Consider the following 12,893-nt stretch of genomic DNA (forward strand, 5'->3'; position numbering starts at 1 on the left):
CAAATAGCTTACGTCCACCTAACGATGGATAATCTGCTACAGGAGCGACACTTTGCAGGTATAACGAAAGAAGCTGTGTTAAATACTTCATTATAAATTTGACTTTGAATTTATAGTGGTTAAATGTAGCCATGTAACTCAGTGCTTTGTGTTTGTCACTCAGTTATGCTCTGAAAGACTGTGTAATGACCTTTAGTTGGTGAAGGTGTTTGTTTTCACAAAGGCAGACCTTGGTTAAAATGTATTGTAAGGTGTTTCATTACACAAGTAATGTGTTTTAGTCACTTTCTTGTTTGAAATAAGAGCGCTAACTTAGGTAAAATCTAAACGGGCCTTTACGCAAGGCCATAGGTATCATATGACCACTTCGCATAGGTTGTGGAATGTAAAAACGAGAGGTGAGAATGAAATTTGCAGTCACACAACTGACATTCGTGGCATTGTAATTAATTAAAGCCATAAACACACACGTAACACTTTACTCCCTTTCACTTTAAATCTCATTTGGTTGGTTGACATTCTGCTGTGACACAGGCAATGGCAATGCGTTAAGAACGTTGTGATGAGGTTTATGCAAACGTCATGGTGCTGGTATCACGTGACTGAGCTGTACGGACTGTACATATTTGGTGGCTTCGAGTTCAGTTAGTCTGATGGAATTTCTACTGTCCACAGAATCTGTGTAGGGGGAGCAAATCTGAAAAACCTGTACAGTGTAAAATTTCTACGAAATTATGGGCACAAATGATCTTGTGTTTAAATGACTCTCTCCCTTAAATTATGTGAATGATAAGATATAAATGATCTTATGTTGTGAGTTGTGAGCATCTTGATATCCACACCACTGCTTATGTTAAAGAACTGAAATGATATTGTGTTTATTAATGTTAATTAATGTGGAGATTTGAATGGAGACTGAGTTTATGATTGAATAGCATAGCACAGCTACAGTGCATTTTCCTAAGCATCCTAAGTTTTCACAAGTGCATATATTCCAGCAGAGCATGGCATAAAACTTGTAATGTTTGTGGCTATATGGACTGTAATTTGGTCATTGGAAAGAAGTAGACAGGGCTCTTACAATACAGGCCCAAACCAAACTACTTCACTGTCAGAAGACACCTTTAATGGACCGAGCCATCTCTGGGGCGATTTCCCAACACAGTTAAAGGATGGCAAAGAACCATAAACTCCATGTCTTTAAGGACTGTTTAATAGGGACGATAAGCAGTATCTGTGAAAAGTCTTTGAAACGATTCTGTTATGTAATAGAGAGGGAAGAGGTCCCTTGTGCAGTGTGTGGTGTCACTGGGGTGTTAAGTTTAAACTTACCACTCTGTCACTGACTGTCTGAAAACCTGAAAAGCTCTTGCTCTTTCACAGCAGCAAAAATAAGGTTTGTTAATGACAAACCCATGGCTGAGGACAGCTGGTTTCAGGGAAAGGTTACGTCAAAATGTCTGAATGCATAACCAGGAGCCTGATAAGGGATGTGAAAAACATGTTTTTGTCTTTGTGTTCTTATCCAGTTTTAACGCTGACTCAGAGGGTTTCCTTTAAAAAAATCAATATAAGATTACCATCTCTGTTCATCTAATCAATCTTATCAGGTCCACACTGCCCATGGTCTGTATTCATATCCATATTCATATATTTGTTTGTAAGTGCATTTGAGTTTGTGATGGTGTAACTAATCAATGCCAGCTCAACACTGAAGTTTTTGTAGGTTACCAGCTGATGTAATTTGGGCCAGATGAACTTGTGCCATGAGACTGAGAGTGTTGACGTTTGTGAAAGGTGATTGGTCAAATGGATTTGGTGCCTGCCCCATTTACCCACGGTTTCACTGGACTCCTGGCTGATAAGACTGGACGTGTTTTAGCTGTTGAGTAATGTCCACTTACGCTATCTCCCCACTATCACTCCCTCATGCAAATACACTCTCTGGAATCTTGCCCGGTGCTCTGTCATGTCACTGGTCATTCAGCTCATTGTGGAAGATAGAGAAAAGATCAAAACTGATATTCAGGGCACATTAATAAACGTGACTGTCTTTTTGGGATTTCGAAGGGAGGGATCCTAATTTTGAGAGTATCAGAGGTTCATATTTTTTAAGTTTTAATGTGTAGGTTTTATTTTAACCCAGTACAGCCTTCTAACACCAAAAGGTTTTGTGAAAATAATCCATGTTGAAATAGAGTTATAATGGAAATACCAAACCCAAACTATAGGCAAATATTTTTAAGTCATAAGGACAGTTTCAGTCCTTCATGGAATGCACCGGAAGGTGTTCGACTTCTCACTGCTGAAGTTTTGGTTGAGATTGGGTTGGGGGCTATAGATACTGTGAGATCATCCCTGAAATGTTTCATTGTTTTGTAGCAATTACCCAGTTATGTGTTTGTCAAACTTTCTCTGTGACTATCAGCTGGAGAAAATTCTTCCTTTGCCCAGTTTGGTCTGTTATGTATCAGCACTCGACCTCTGTCTTCAGTCAGTATAAACCATCATCACAGCACTGTGACAGTGAGACAGTCAGTAGCAGACATCACAGCACTGTGACAGTGAGACAGTAACAGACATCACAGCGCTGTGACAGTGAGACAGTCAGTAGCAGACATCACAGCACTGTGACAGTGAGACAGTAACAGACATCACAGCACTGTGACAGTGAGACAGTAACAGACATCACAGCATTGTGACAGTGAGACAGTCAGTAACAGACATCGCAGCACTGTGACAGTGAGACAGTCAGTGACAGACATCGCAGCACTGTGACAGTGAGACAGTAACAGACATCACAGCACTGTGACAGTGAGACAGTAACAGACATCACAGCGCTGTATCAGTATAAACCATCATCTGAGCACTGTGACAGTGAGACAGTCAGTGACAGACATCGCAGCACTGTGACAGTGAGACAGTAACAGACATCACAGCGCTGTATCAGTATAAACCATCATCTGAGCACTGTGACAGTGAGACAGTCAGTAAGAGACATCTGAGCATTGTGACAGTGAGACAGTCAGTAAGAGACATCACAACACTGTGACAGTGAGACAGTAACAGACATCGCAGCACTGTGACAATGAGACAGTCAGTACCAGACATCTCAGCACTGTGAAAGTGAGACTGTAACAGACGTTGCAGCACTGTGACAGTGAGACAGTTACAGACATCCCAGCACTGTGTCAGTATAAAGCATCATCTGAGCACTGTGATAGTGAGACAGTCGGTAACAGACATCACAGCACTGTGACAGTGACACAGACAGTAACAAACATCACAGCACTGTGACAATGAGATAGCCAGTAACAGACAATGTGAGTCTACAGAAGTGCTCAAAGGAAGTCAGACAGATCAGACACAGCCAACATGCTGCATGTCAGTCTTTATCAAAGCTGTCGTTAGAGGAACATTTTACTGATGTTCTAAAGCACGTTGATTTGGCATATCCCAAGTAACATTCCTTCCCTTTTCAGTCAGACTAACGACTACGCGTCTGAACAGCTCTGATACGAGCTCTACAAAGAAACAGAGAAGATAAAGAGGATAGTGGTGTAATCTGGGGTCATTCATTCATTTTCTAAGCGGCTTATCCTAATTAGCGTTGCAGGGAGTGCTAGAGCCTATCCCAGCATTCATTGGGCAAAAGGCGGGGAAACACCCTGGACAGGTTGCCAGTCCATTGTAGGGCAGACAGAGAGACAAACACCTTCACACCTATATCCAATTCGCCTTACTTACATTCTTTTAACTGTGGGAGGAAACCCACAAAGACACAGGGAGAATATGCAAACTCCACACAGAAAGGACCCTGGCCATCTGGCTGGGAATTCAACCTAGGACCTTCTTGCTGTGAGGTGACAGCGCTACCGACTGCACCACCCTGCTGCCCCAATCTGTGGTCAGTTTCATTTCAATACAATGTGTGTCTGTAGCCAGAGCCTATTGGCTCACACTTGGACTTTGGGAATGTTCAGTTATATCATAACAGCCCTTACTCACACAGTTTTTTTATGTTTTTACATAAATAAGACAGAAAAAATGGGGATTTGACCACTGACCTTAATTTTTTACATGACTTTACTGGTCATGGTTACACTCAGGAGAGAGGAGAGAGGAATTACGATTGATGTTGTGACTGTGCTAACAGAGAAGGAGAGAGGAATTACTACTGTAAAAATGATGAATTAAGTGTTACTTTAATAGTAATGATACAGTAATACTTACTGTTACTGCAAGATGGTGCCATAAAGACATGAGTTTGGTGTATCAGTTATGTTCAAAACATATCAAAAAAGTATTAAAATTAATTAAAGTATTAAACATCTGCCATGAGTTTACATGGGTTTGGTATATCAGTTTTGTCCAAGAGTTTCAAAAAAGAATTAATAAAATAAATGACCAGTATTTCTTCAAAATGAGAAGAAATCCGAATCACTCCCTCACAGGTATTGATAAAAGAAGCTCACAGCAGAAGTCACATATTTAAATTATATTTATTGATCTCTTCTCAAATTGAAGACATATCATGAACAAGAGTCAAAGAAATACAAAAATAAATTAATACATCAAAAACACATCTTACATCATCCATGTGGTGACATAAGTGGAGAATATTGGAAAAAAAACTATAGTGTTTCTCTTTAACTTAACAACCTGAACTACCATACTGACAATATGGAGTTGGGAAAATTGTGCGTAAATAACTTAAACTGTTACATAACATCAAAATGCTTAGGCTTTTGCCAAGGTTAAAAGCACTTTCACACATCAGATAATAGAAATGCCAGAACTGGTTCCACACTTCAGTAATGGTTTCTTCTATTTCTATATTCATTTTCAATTCTCTGTCACACTCATTAAAAACTAAAATACCTCAAACAAATTGCATAAAATATTATTGCGTACTATCCTGGCATCTACAGAGTAAGTGAAAAAATCTAAGTAATACAATAAAGTCAACAGTTAAAACATTTGTTTCCAACATAAACCATTCTACGAGCTACAGTATAATGCCTGATTTTCTCCCTCTATCTGTGTCTCTCCCTGTCTGTCTCTCACAGCTGTCTCACTCTGTGAGCCAGCAGTTCCAGCTGCCTCTCCATCTCATTGGGCAGATCATCATTCACTTCACGGTGGAAATATGCACGCACATCCTCCACCTCTTTCTCCCAGAAATCCCTGTCAATGGAGAACAGCTGGTCCAGGTCCACTTCGCCCTCCAGACCTGACAGGTTGAGGGAGCCCAGGGCGGGCAGGTAGCCCACGGCTGATGGCATGGCACCCGCCTCCCCGTTCAGCCTGCGGAAAATCCAGTCAAGAACACGGATGTTCTCTCCATAGCCAGGCCACAGGAAGCCACCAGACTGGCTCTTGCGGAACCAGTTGACGTGAAAAATCTTGGGCAGTCTGGCACTGGGCCTCTGCTCCATGCTGAGCCAGTGAGCCAGATAGTGGCCAAAGTTATAGCCGAAAAACGGCCTCATGGCAAACGGGTCATGCATGATCACCTTGTCTGGTGGTGACGGAGAAAGAATGTAAGTTAGCAATCTTTTTAATGATGTTTTTAAAGTGTTTTGTCATTTTGTTGGTCTGTTAATTTTGTTGAAATACAAAGAGAACAAGAGCTGAGTTTTACCTTTGTGCTCAGCTGCAGCCGTAGCCTCAGATCTCATGGCAGCGCCAACGAAGACGCCGTGTTCCCAGCTGAAAGACTCATAAATCAGAGGCACCCCTGGACAGGATGAGAGAGGGACTAGTTACAACCAGCACAGTACACAGTGTGTGTATGTGTGTGTATATTTGGTACCCCCAAAAATGGACCCAATACAAACACATTCTGCTCTCCTAATGTTCCATTAAACCATATACAGCTTACATTCTCAGAATAAGTTATTAATAAATAAATTGCACACCAATAACTAGCTGGTCATAAACCTTACCCTGAATCATAATAATTACGTTTACCTTGAGGTCTCCTTCCTCCAAAAATGATAGCCTCAATAGGAACACCCTTGGGTGACTCCCACAGCGGGTCGATGATGGGGCACTGTTTGGCTGGGGTACAGAAGCGAGAGTTTGGATGGGCGCTGGGCTCACCTGGGGTTGAGAGAAATTCAATGAATTCAGCCCATTAATTTTTCCATGTAAGTGCACATTTAATTGACAAAATGGAGAGAAGAGAAGAGAAGAGAGGAGAAGAGAAGAGAAGAGAAGAGAAGAGAAGAGAAGAGAAGAGAAGAGAAGAGAAGACATGCTTTAAGACTAACCATCCTCAGGTGTCCATGGCTTGTTCTTCCAGGAGGTCAAAGTAACACCTTCAGGCAGTTTAACGTCCATACCCTCCCAGTACACTCCACCATCACTTGACTCGGCCACGTTGGTAAAAATCGTGTTTCTGCAGATGGTTTCCATGGCGTTGGGGTTGGTCTTAGCAGATGTCCCTGGAGCTACACCAAAAAAGCCATTTTCTGGATTTATGGCTCTCAGATTACCTAAAGAACACATTTAAAAATATGTTACATTCAGTTTGTTGAACAGAGCTGTTTTCTCTGTACTGTAAACTCTGTACTGGTGCAAATATTTCTCATCAGTAACTTTTTTTTTGTAAACTTGGCATGGGCAATTCTGATCACTCGGTGGTTACTAGTGGTTATTCTGTGAATAAAGAAGTAAGATGCACCAGTGAATCAAGCAAGACTAAGACTGTTCTCCTCTATAGACAAATCCAAGACATATTCAAATCAGAGCTCTGCTTTTCAGCATGAGAGACATGTTACTAACCTTCTTCATCAAACTTCATCCAGGCAATATCGTCGCCAACACACTCCACCTTCCAGCCAGGCAGCGTGGGACACAGCATGGCCAGGTTGGTCTTGCCACAGGCGCTGGGGAATGCAGCGGCCATGTACTTCTTCTGGCCTGCAGGGTTTGTGACGCCCAGGATCTGAGCACAGACAGAGAGGCCAATAAATTCACTTTTAAAGAGTTACACTGACTCATCAAAAGGCTTGTAAACCCAGACACTTGCCATGGTTTATAGAACAACACCATGTCAACTGTCTCTTTGCAGTAGTGTCTCCTTTTTTAAAAGGTATGTTTGAAATAGTCTGTTTCTTTCAGCATTAGGTTTCCTTCAGGTGTGCCATCCTCTCTCTGGGCTGAACTGTCCAGTTAAACATGTTTCTTCATTACTTTTTTCACAACTCTGTGATACTGTGTGAAACTCTGTCCTCACCAGCATGTGCTCAGCCAGCCAGCCCTCCTCCTTAGCAATGCGAGAGGCTATACGGAGAGCAAAGCACTTCTTTCCCAACAGAGAGTTTCCACCATAGCCACTGCCAAAGGACACAATCTGCCTGCGCTCCGGAATATGAGCTATGAGCGTCAGGTCAGGATTACATGGCCAGTTATTAACCAGGGGCTCTGAAACGACAGAGAGAGAGAGAGAGTAAGAGGGAAAGAATTCATTTTCATTTTTTAGAGAAGATAGTATGTGATATATCAGTCATATGCTAGTCTGTGGTAGAGTAACTGGATCTGTGTCTAGTTTGTGGACATTGCTGTTGCTGTGTGACTTACTCTTAAGAGGGAGAGGGCATCCAACAGAGTGAAGGCATCGGACAAACTCTCCGCTGCCCAGGGCGTTCAGAACGGCCTTGCCCATGCGGGTCATCACTCTCATGCTGGCCACCACGTACGGAGAGTCAGTCAACTCTACACCGATCTTAGACAGAGGAGAGCCTACTGGACCCATGCTGAATGGAATCACATACATGGTGCGACCTGCAAAACAAAACATGGTTCCACCCAAGTCCAGTCAGTGGATGTTTTTAATGCATGAAATCTGCTTGAGTATTGAACCGATTCAAAGCTCAACTGGGAAAAAAGTTTATCAGAAACTCCCAAGTCTCATGTTTTATTGCTCAGAATAACAATAATTCTTAGCTGATTAGATTAAGATTCAGAACAGTATAAATAATCCACTATAATTAAGATTAATCCAGGATAGTGTGATATTTGACCTTTCATGCAGCCAGGGAAGCGCTGGTTCACAGCTTTGTCAAACTCCTCCTGGGACATCCAGCGTCCCAACTGGCTCACCCCTCCACCACGAGGGCTGGGAACAGTGTCGCGCTGTTCCTGTGTCACTATCACAGTCTTACTCTCCACACGGGCCACGTCCCGCGGGTCTGTGCGTGCCAACCAGCTGTGAAGAAGAGTCCGACAGTCAGTACACTGAAACAATCTTACAAACTCTTACAAACTCTTACACTTACTGGATTTGTGTATATGATGCCATTGATTATGTTTCTATAGGAACAGCATACATATATGACTGTACCCAGATTTATTTCAGGCTAACTGAATTGCTATCAATCTCCACTCTCAATTTTTCTCGGTACATCTTCTCCTATCTGTCTGTTAAAAATTAGTCATACCAGTTTTCATATTTGGTCAACTTCTTGATCATGCCTAACTCCTGCAGATGGGCCAGTATGGCGTTGTTCTCCTCATCAGAGCCATCGCAGATGTGCAGCGTGTCTGGCTGACACAGGTTAGCGCTGCTCTCAATGAACTCGCGGAGGGCGGGGCTAAGGGCGCCCAGGTCTCCCTGCAGCACGCGGAGACCAGCCTGGTTCTGGGACTGTAACTGGGGAGGCATGGTTCTGTTCTCTGTGAGTCAGAGGTTAAGAGAAGTGAAGGAATAGGTTAGTGCAAGATTGGAGTCCTGTTGATGATATGCTATGACATTTGACATTTGTTTCTAAAAATCTATCAGTTTAACAATTCGACTCTGTCTCTTTCTCTCTCTCTCTCACACACACAGGCACTCAAATCATACTTTGCTACCCGTCAATCACTAATGTTATGAAGAAGTCACTGCTCCACACAGAAAACAGAGAGAAAATCTGAATGGCACATTTTTGCTTTCTGTAATCCCTGAATCTTAAAATAACCCACCTTTACCCTTAAAAGGACAGCGTCTGCATCCACTTGATTTCAAGGTAGAGGTAGTTGGTTTAGGAGTAAGTTGGTTTCTTGAATCTTTGGTCTTGCTGTAGGTAAAGAGTGTCTTTTTATACCGTGTCAAATCTTGAGCGGGGGAGTGGGGGGGGGGGGGGGGGGGCAAGGCTGACAAAGTGGGCTCGACTTGAATATTTGCATAAACGTCGACATAAGACGTAAAAAGATGCCCGTCAATCATTAAGCCTTGGAAAAGACGTAATTGGCTCTGTTAATCATTCTACCGAGCATTTTGTTCTTTGAAGAGGCAAAATACTTGATAGAAGTGAACTCACTGGACGCACAAAGCCGCAAGCCCACGATCAAGGGTTAAACTTTGACCTACATAACATATGAGGCAACAGTTTTACTCGACGCACGACCAGATGACGTGTTGTTCACAAAGTGGCGGCCGCGATTGGTCAATCTGCTGGAGGCTCGCCTTACACGCGTGTGGCGGGGTCAAGGCACATTTCTGCTGACTATTTCATTGTAACTAAATATTCCGGCTGATTCTGGAATACTAGCGTCAGGTCGTTCAGGGCAAACAGGAATTTCGAGATCCATATTCCTGTATCCTGAAGACATGTCAGATAAAAGCGAACTGATTGGGAAAAGAGATATAGCAGGTTAAGTCCCCTTTCAGCATTTTTGTCCAGCATGTGTAGAGTCAAATCGAAGCGAGCATAGGCACGTGCATATGCTCGAAAACATCTTTATAGTAACAACGCGCAGTTAAAACAGAATATGATGGTTCTATCTACACTATATCTCGTGTATCTGGTTGTTGATGAATAAACCTTAAATGACGATCAGTATAATCTGCAAAAGCCCATCTTTATAGTAAACTCATAAAGAAATGGAATGATTTAAATTAGAATTATATCGGGATGATCAGTTAATGCAGCCCAGTGTGCTGCATGCAGATTTTGTAGATCGTGTTTTTTCCCCCCTAAACATTTTATTTTTTACAACGTAAAAACTGTAATATTTTAAAATTGAATTGCCTCTTTCTGCAGATAATTTAGAAGAAGGCAAGCTGAGCTTTACCGAGAGATAAAACATCATGTTTAATTTCAGGTATATGTGGGACATGAATGTGTTTGGAGAGAGTGATGAAGTTTGTATTCAGAGCTTGGATGTGTAATACACATTAACCAGTGTAACTGAATGTACAATTTTTATAATAAAGACAAATGGATGCCAAAAGAGGTGAAAACAAGAAAACAGGATATAGCTGATGGTCTTACAGAGGCAGAAGTGGGCACACAGAAGAGGCATGTCACGTTATCTAAGAACAGTATGCGTGCACATTCACAAGCTACAGAGAGTTCATAAAAATAGATAATAAGACAACAGGATAGGTTACATGACTGTGTTGCTCAACAATAGCTGATAAGTAACCACACAAAACGGTGATGGGTTTGAATTTGTTTGTGAAGACCAGAGAACAGCGGATGTCATTTCTGTGTTGTTTTATGTCTTCTCCAGGTTGTGCAGTACATTCTGGTTTCATTTATACTGGTCCAAGGCATGCTGAGCCATGCAAAAAGAACCAGATAACTTTGAATAAAATGTCTACATGATCTATTTTATTGTTGGCTTTTTACTGTAACATCAAGAAGCCAGAAGTACCTGAAGTTATGTAGGAATAAACCATGAAATGTGGCTGCAGAGCACTTTAAATTTTCTCATGTAGTGTTCCAGTCTGCACTTTCAATGACTGCTTTTCAATTTCTGACTGTCAGTTGTTGATTGTGCAGTGAAAAAAACCTTTTGAGCAATCTGTCAAAGATTATTCTGATTATACAGAGTGAGCGCCCAGGCACATAGCATCTCAAGTTTATCATTTCAGCTTTCTCCATATATTCTTTCGGATACCAAATATACATTTGATTATAAATTATGTCAGTTATGTCAGTGATACCACCAGACAACCTCTGCTTTACACTGGTATCTGATCAAGTTAGACAGTCTATGTTTTAGACTGGTATATGACCTAGTTGGCAGGTTTAGAGGATGAGTTAATATGAGCATGTCTTGATAAAATGGTCTCTTTAATCACATGGTGTGAAAAAAAGTCTGTACTCCAAGCAGTGGTGAGACAAATGGACAAACACATACAATCTGTGCCTAGACAGACACTTTGCATCCTGATCCTGCTCACAGTTCATACAGTTTACCTGTGTAGTGCATTTTATCAGTGACAGTCAGTGGATGGCTGACACTGACGGTCAGTTGACCATTAATTTATGTCTTGGGTAGCTTAATGTCCTGCAAAAAATGTTGTGAAGAAAAATTAGCCTGATTGCAGATTTTAGATTTATGAACACTTAGATTGTGTTTGGCAGTCAACTCAGCACTGCACCAGCCTCCAGGAGAAAAATGTAAAGATGATTCGTGAAATGTTCCCATTTGGTATATAAGGCAATACAGTTTGTTAAACTGTGTTTAAAACCTTGTTAACATTTTTTTCTGCTGTGCATTGCCATTTCTCACTGTCTGGTAGAACATTTTCTGCTGAACATACTGTACAGTGGACAGTGGACAGCAGTGAAATCATAGAACAGATAACCAATCAATTGTTTATGAATCTTCTCAGTTATGCCTGACAGAGACATTAAACATTGTACTGATAAGCTCTCTATTCTCTGGCAAAACGTATTGTCTCCCATCTGTTATTGTCACGTACCAGAGAGGCTGTTTTTGTGTTTTTGTTTTTTCACACTGTAATTCATTTACAGCATTATTTGTGTAGCTGTGAGGAACAGGAGTCTTACCACATGCTGCACGTTGCAGAAAAACAAATGCAAGGGGAGGAGAAAAACTTACTTGGAGGAGGAGACAAAGAGATAAAGGCTGTATGCACACAGCGGGACATAGACCCACAATTCAACACGTCCCAGTCAGTGCTTCCTAAACCATTTCCCGGGGACCTTACACATCTCACTGTGTTTGTTCTTTAGAGCCCTGATTCATATTGTGAGTTTATAATCATACCCTCTGTTAGCAGAAAAAGAATTTGGTGGAAAGAGGAAATGTGAGAATTAGTTACATCAGCAGATGTGTGGGAAACAAAGCTAATATGGTACAATAATGACAGCAACTTTCAGCATATCTTACAATAGTTATTGGTGTATATAATGAGCGCACGCACACACACACACACACACACACACACACACACAAAGATAGATAGATAGATAGATAGATAGATAGATAGATAGATAGATAGATAGATAGATAGATAGATAGATAGATAGATAGATAGATAGATACTGAAGTGAGCTGATTAAAATTACACAGAAAACACACTGTTTGGCTTCTCTACGTTATAAGTATATGTGTCAACATGATAATATATGATTATGGAACATACCAATATTTTAAATCAACTTCCTGGCCTTACATCATCTTCAATGGTTAAAGCCAATGAATTGTGTAATATTGATCATGCTTAATAATTGGCTAGTGACACATCTTACAGCATTACACCATAACATTAAAGAGAGGGGGGGGCAGAGAAAGAGAGAGAGAGAGAGAGAGAAAGAGAGAGAGAGAGTGAGAAGAGAGAGAGAGAGTGAGAGAGAGAGAGAGAGAGAGAGAGAGAGAAAGAGAGAGAGAGCGAGAGAGAGAGAGAGAAAGAGAGAGAGAGCGAGAGAGAGAGAGAGAGAGAGTGAGAAGAGAGAGAGAGAGAGAGAGAGAGAGTGAGAGAGAGAGAGAGAGAGAGAGAAAGAGAGAGAGAGCGAGAGAAAGAGAGAGAGAGAGAGAGAGAGAGTGAGAGTGAGAGAAAGAGAGAGAGAGAGAAAGAGAGAGAGAGAGAGAGTGAGAAGAGAGAGAGAGAGAGAGAGAGTGAGAGAGAGAGCGAGAGAGAGAGAGAG

At 41.5% G+C, this 12,893-nt stretch overlaps 1 protein-coding gene across 2 annotated transcripts; it reads right to left on the reverse strand.

Annotated features, from left to right (window-relative positions):
- Positions 1-4,486: 4,486 nt before the first annotated feature.
- pck1 (phosphoenolpyruvate carboxykinase 1 (soluble)) lies at positions 4,487-9,063 on the reverse strand. Of its 2 annotated transcripts, none has more exons than XM_030780728.1 (10): positions 8,971-9,063; positions 8,448-8,682; positions 8,031-8,215; positions 7,588-7,791; positions 7,244-7,431; positions 6,790-6,952; positions 6,276-6,500; positions 5,974-6,105; positions 5,645-5,740; positions 4,487-5,521 (listed from the first exon to the last, which is right to left on the reverse strand). In XM_030780728.1, the coding sequence occupies exons 2-10, from the start codon at positions 8,669-8,671 to the stop codon at positions 5,064-5,066; spliced, it is 1,875 nt and encodes a 624-aa protein (XP_030636588.1). In that variant the 5' UTR covers positions 8,672-8,682; positions 8,971-9,063; the 3' UTR covers positions 4,487-5,063. The 2 variants fall into 2 exon arrangements, with proteins under 2 accessions (XP_030636588.1, XP_030636589.1); XM_030780729.1 differs by having other exon boundaries at positions 8,977-9,052.
- Positions 9,064-12,893: the final 3,830 nt, after the last annotated feature.

This window comes from Chanos chanos, chromosome 7 (assembly GCF_902362185.1).
Source record: "Chanos chanos chromosome 7, fChaCha1.1, whole genome shotgun sequence".
NCBI classification, from domain to species: Eukaryota; Metazoa; Chordata; class Actinopteri; order Gonorynchiformes; family Chanidae; genus Chanos; species Chanos chanos.

Excerpts from the sequence above, each read along its gene's own strand:
- pck1 (XM_030780728.1), bottom strand. The coding sequence starts at position 8,671 with ATGCCTCCCCAGTTACAGTCCCAGAACCAGGCTGGTCTCCGCGTGCTG. Across the intron at positions 6,953-7,243 it reads GGCTGGCTGAGCACATGCTG|ATCCTGGGCGTCACAAACCC; the intron begins GTGAGGACAGAG and ends GTCTGTGCTCAG. Across the intron at positions 5,522-5,644 it reads GGCTGCAGCTGAGCACAAAG|ACAAGGTGATCATGCATGAC; the intron begins GTAAAACTCAGC and ends CGTCACCACCAG.